This window comes from Arachis hypogaea, chromosome 8 (assembly GCF_003086295.3).
Source record: "Arachis hypogaea cultivar Tifrunner chromosome 8, arahy.Tifrunner.gnm2.J5K5, whole genome shotgun sequence".
NCBI lineage: Eukaryota > Viridiplantae > Streptophyta > Magnoliopsida > Fabales > Fabaceae > Arachis > Arachis hypogaea.
In genome coordinates, this window is record NC_092043.1 from 11611607 (window position 1) to 11617437 (window position 5831).

The 5831-nt window shown below is 26.7% G+C and overlaps 1 protein-coding gene across 1 annotated transcript; it reads right to left on the reverse strand.

Annotated features, from left to right (window-relative positions):
• Positions 1–5166: 5166 nt before the first annotated feature.
• On the reverse strand, positions 5167–5604 carry LOC112705000 (uncharacterized mitochondrial protein AtMg00810-like). Its single transcript, XM_025755862.1, has 2 exons — positions 5385–5604; positions 5167–5330 (listed from the first exon to the last, which is right to left on the reverse strand). The coding sequence occupies exons 1-2, from the start codon at positions 5602–5604 to the stop codon at positions 5167–5169; spliced, it is 384 nt and encodes a 127-aa protein (XP_025611647.1).
• Positions 5605–5831: the final 227 nt, after the last annotated feature.

The following is a 5831-nucleotide window of genomic DNA, read 5'->3' on the forward strand; positions in this document are numbered from 1 at the left end:
GTATGTATTGTGAATTTGTGATGAGTTTGTAACGTTGTAATACCTAATATTGAGAATTGTCTAATTCATCTTTAAAAATAAAAAAGTAATACACGTGAAAGAAACCTAAAACACAAGTTATGGAGGATGAAAATAAGTGAATTTGGAGAATAGAGACAAAGTAAAATGATGTTTGTGTAGATAGAAACACAAAGTGGAGCAATTTGTCCATGTTTAGCCTCTGAGACAAGGTACTATAGGCAGCTAGCTGGTGAATTTTGTTGGTTCGCAGCACTTGTCGTGTTCTTTTCTTCTTGTTAGTTACCCTTTTCGCAGGGAACATGGGTCCTTTCTCATGTGCCAAACCTCTATCATGTCATGTTATTTTCAACTTATGCATTAACTATATAGTCGTGCAATCACATTCGTTCTTTTTAATGACTATGATTAATATAAGAGATAATTATTTTTATTGATGTGACGTTACGTAATTAGATGCATGTGTAAAACTACTTTACAGTTTACACCGACAGTACATCAAAATTAAATTTTTGTTAATATCACTCATTTAATTTCTTTTATATATTTATGCAAATATACAATAAAAAAATCATGTGTAATATGATTGACTGAGTGCATCAAGGAAAGTCCTGAAAAATAAAGATGTATGAATGGTATAAAGAATTGCTTCACGTATCTTTGCACCTTTAGCGGACTTCACGCATTGACCTAACATGATATATTTCGTAAATTTCAAGGCCTTTTGAAATTATGTACTAATTTAGAAAATTAAAAGGGGCGTAAAAGTTCCACATTGTGGATGTATCATGTATATATGTATATGTACCAAGAGATAAGAGTAGTTTTACATTTAATTATAAAGATTATTATGTTTTTAATTTTAGGCAAGGTGAGACTTAATAGTTAATACATGACAAAGACTTAAGAGTGTGAATTTTGATGAGGATAACTTGAATTTGTTTTGGTATGACAGTGATCTAATAACAATTTTTAATTTTTTGTTTTGATATCATATAAAAAAGTAAGTGAGTCTAACTTATTCTAAAAAATAGCTCAAAAAGTAAGAATTATCTCACACTTATAAAGACTATTAGATTTTTAATTTTAGACAATGTGAGACTTAATACATTCTTTTTATGCTTAGGACTGGACAAAGACTTAAAGTGAAAAATTTGAGGATGATTTGAATTTGTTGTTGTGTGACAGTGGTCTAATAATTTTTAATTTTTTACTCTGATACCATATAAAAATTAAGTGGATCTAATTTATTTCAAAAGTTAGCTCAAGAGATAAGAGTTGTCTCACATTTATAAGAAATATTAGACTTTTAATTTTAAACAATATAGGACTTAATAACTATCATTAATTTGGTTGGTTAAATAGTTAGTTTATTTATTTGCTTAAATAAATATATAAATATTGAGATTTAAATTTCACTTTATATAAATAATAATTATTCATTAGCTAACACCAAATTCTTAAATAGAGTTTTAGTAGTTGACTTATTAGATTAAAAAATACCATGTGAAACTCCTATAAAAAAAAGTAAATACTATTATTTTAATTTATAATATCACTTTTTTAATAATTTATTATTTTCAACAAATATTATTATCATGAAAAATAGCAAAAACGAAAATTAATTTAAAAAAAAACACACACAAGAGAAGAATGGTAACATCACTTTTCATTAAATTAACATATTTTTTTTTCATTGTTAGATAAGAAATTTCACATTTTATTTAATAATAAAAAGTATAATAGCTCACTTTATTTGTTAATTATGTATGTTAGAATTCGATCAATATCAACAAAAATAAAGGACATTTGGTGATTAGTTGTTTACCAACATAAAAATAAACTCTTAATATGACGAGTCACCAACATAGCATTTCTTCTTGTATAATAATGGTAGACACACAACCAACCGATAATGAAGTTATGTCGTCATTTTTGCATTCAATGGGGGCTTCCAAACTGAACTAAACACACACTTTAGGCCGGTTGAACCCTAATTAAGATCATCTTTTTTTTAGCCTTATTAATTATTATGCATAACCGTTTTGCTTTTGTTGCAATGGTGTTAGAAGTAGTGTTAGATATAATTATTTATGTATTTTTTTATTCATTTTTAAAAGAAGTAATTTTATGATATAGTACGAGAGTTTTTATGATTAAAACATCTAAATTCGATACTTATTGAATCTCAAAAAAAAAATTCAGCATAAGGTAGTAAAAGTGTGAAACAAAAAAAACAATGTAAAAAGATTAAATAAATAAAAAAAAATTATTGTTTAAAAAATATATTAAAAATATAATTATTTATGTGATTTTTTATTAGATTAAGTTGTTAAAAAAAAAATAATTTTATAACAAATATAACATTATACTAGTTCATAAAATTGGCTAGTAAGACCTCTAATGAAAATAGTTGGAATTGTTTTCACACAAAAATATGTTATGGAACCGATTTTACTATAAGGTATTTGTTTTTGTTTTTGTTTTTTTAATAAAAAAACTCAACTCAACAAAATAAAATATAAAATTATTTAAAATATGTTTAATGGCTGCATTATTTTCAACGACTAAACGATATTTTTTTAACCGATTACGTGATACATATAAAATTTGAATTTATGTTTTCATTGAAAGATAATTTTGGATATTTCGACCTATTATGATGAAATAATAAAATTATTGATTGACGTGTGGAGAGAAGTGGAGTGATTGATCGATTAAACTTATGTTGAGCAACAACACAACAAAAAATACTGTGTTCTCTGTAAATGGCTGAGAAAGCATGCACGGCTCTAATAATATATATGTGTGTATCATGCTATCTCTCTCTCTTTTTCTAATAACTATACACTACTCTCTCTCTCTCTTTCTAAATGCTCTAATAATAATAATAATAATAATTCACTGCTGTTTTAGCTATAGGGTTGATGAGGCGCGCAAAATGAAAAGTAGAAGAATGAGAAATGTATAGTAATGTTAATATTAATAATGTGTGCGCCGCTATTCTTTCACATACATGATTGACACATCATATGATATTGCAAGCACTAATTAATTAAGCCCTCATCACTGCCAAACTAGGCACTACCTTGTTTAATTTCCATGCTAACGGCTGATTTTTTTTTATACGAAAAAAATATCGGTATTTTTGTTAAAAATAAAATTATTTAGTATAGTTATAGGTAAGTGGATTATTTTGTAGATGAAAAATTAATATGTAGAGGTATGTTAAACATATGATAACATCTTAGTCAATATGTAGGGACGTGTTGTAATACGTGAGAAGCGTGTTGAATAATTTTTATAATACTGTAATACAATTTAAATATCAATATTCAACCAAAATACACTCTCTATTTTCATACTAAAATATTCGACAATCATCAAAATTTATTATTTTATTAGTTTTTTACGGTATTTTTCAGTCTGACAGGTTAAAGATTAATTCATCACAGATTTGAGCTCTATTTAAGAATTTGTCGCTCGCTAATAGGTTGCTGTATACACAAGATGAGATTCAAATCTTGACACTTTTTTAAGCAAACGAATGAGCTGACTACTCGACCAACCCAAATTGATTAGAATTTATTATTTTATCTATCAATTAGTTATCAATATTTAAAAATATGAATTAAAGTACATTATTAGATTATTAGACTAAAAAATTGGATTAATGAATAAAAGTGATAGCCAAAAATAATAATTTTTAATGATCCTCTTCCTCTAGTATTTTTCGTCACGCTACTCTATCGCTACTAATAATTATCAACTTTGGACCTATTTATTTTTCAATTTTTATGTTATTTTATTTTTGTTTTTAACCTTTTAAGTTGAATTATTTTAAGGGTTATTTCTAAATTTATATTTTTTTTCATATTATTTTTAGATGTGAATACTTATTGAGTATATTTAACAATATGGTTGGTTTTTTTTTAAAGATATCATTTTTACTTTTTATAGGAGAATCATGAAAATATTTAAATGAGAAGTTAGATTTATAGACACAAATTTTATAAATACATTATTTTTCTTTAAATGACAATAAGACAGATTATATAGAATATAAATTTAGCAAAAAAGAAGAGCAAATAAATAAAAATTATTGACATTGATACCACAAATAAAGTAGCTTAAGTATCTTAAAAGTATTATTTAAGACAATAAAAAAAATGTAAATCCTAAAGTTTAAATTATAAACCATAATATTTAACAAGTGTTTATATTTTTTATAAAAAAAAATATTTCTAAAATTTAAGGATAAATTTTATCACACTTATGTTGGTTTAGCTATGTTGTGTGAAAAGAATGTTGAGCAATATATAAAGAGAAAACACTAATATAAATTTAGTGTAATAAGGTTAGCATAAATTTGTTGGTTTTAATAAAATTTTAATAAAAAAGTAAATTTTATTCTCTTTTATTGAGAGATGCTAAAATGATACTTTTCTTCTTTTATTTGTAAAATATATATATTTTTTTATAACTTTTAAAAACCTCCTCTTTAATCTATTTTAAATTTTTTACGTTAACTAATAATGTTAACTTTATCTATTTTTCATAAAAAATAAATTATTTTTTTTATAAAAATAGCCTGTAACAAAAGATTTATTTTTTGTCACTAAATTTTACTTACCAAAATTAACATTAATTAACACCTGTTAAACCAGTAATTTCATAGAATAGAAAAAAATGATTTCATTTCATTGAGTAATGAATAGCAAAGGTTAATTTTTAAATACAAGTGATTGAAGAATAAAACAAGAGTAAAACTTATTCTAACTAGCTTTTGTAACTACTGTAACTAATCTAATTACACATAATTAATTGGTAAATACAAGTGAGTCTAATATCCCCCCTCAAGTTGGAGCATATAAATTGTATGTTCCTAACTTGGATATGAGAAAAATAATTTGAGGTTTCGAAATGGCTTTGGTAAGGATATCGGCTAATTGATGTTTGGTTGGAATGTGCACTAACTTGATGAACCCGGTTTCTAACCTTTTTACGAATGAAATGACAATCTATCTCAACATGTTTAGATCTTTCATGGAAGTTCAGATTAGAGGCTAATTGGATAGCTGAAAGGTTGTCACAAAAAAGCATGGCAGAGTCAATGGTGATGTCCATGAACCTCAGCAAGTTGGTCAGCTAAACAACTTCATAAGCAGCATTGGCCAAAGTCCAGTACTCAGCCTTGATTGAGCTTCTTGACATGACAAGTTGCTTCTTACTTTTCCACGAAATTAAGAAATCTTCAAAAAAAGTGCAATAGCCGGTAGTGGACCTCTTAGTATCAAGACAGCTCCCCCAATCTGCATCAGTGTAGATTAACAAGTTTAGCTTCTAGTTTGAGAAGAAAAGAATACCTTGGCCTGGTGCCGCCTTGAGGTATCTTAAGATCTGGTGAACTGCATTGAGGTGTTGAACTCTTGGGTTAGACATAAATTGCGCTAGTTTTGTCACTGCAAATATTATGTCTGGTCTGAAAATTGTGAGATACATGAGTCGTCCAATTAATCTTCGATAAGCTGATGCATCTTCAACCTTGTCACCTTCTTTAGCCCTCAATTTAATGTTTGCATCCATTGGAATCAAAGCTGGCTTGCAGTGTAGGAAATTGGTATCTTCGAGCAAAGATAAAGTATACTTCCTCTGTGTAAGTGAAATTCCTTTTCTGGATTTTGCAATCTCTAACCCCAGAAAAAATTTTAGATCTCCCAAGATTTTAACTTGAAAACTGATTGAAGTCTTTGTTGGATCTGTTGCACCATATTATTGTTTGCTCTGCCAATGATTATGTCATCAATATAGAC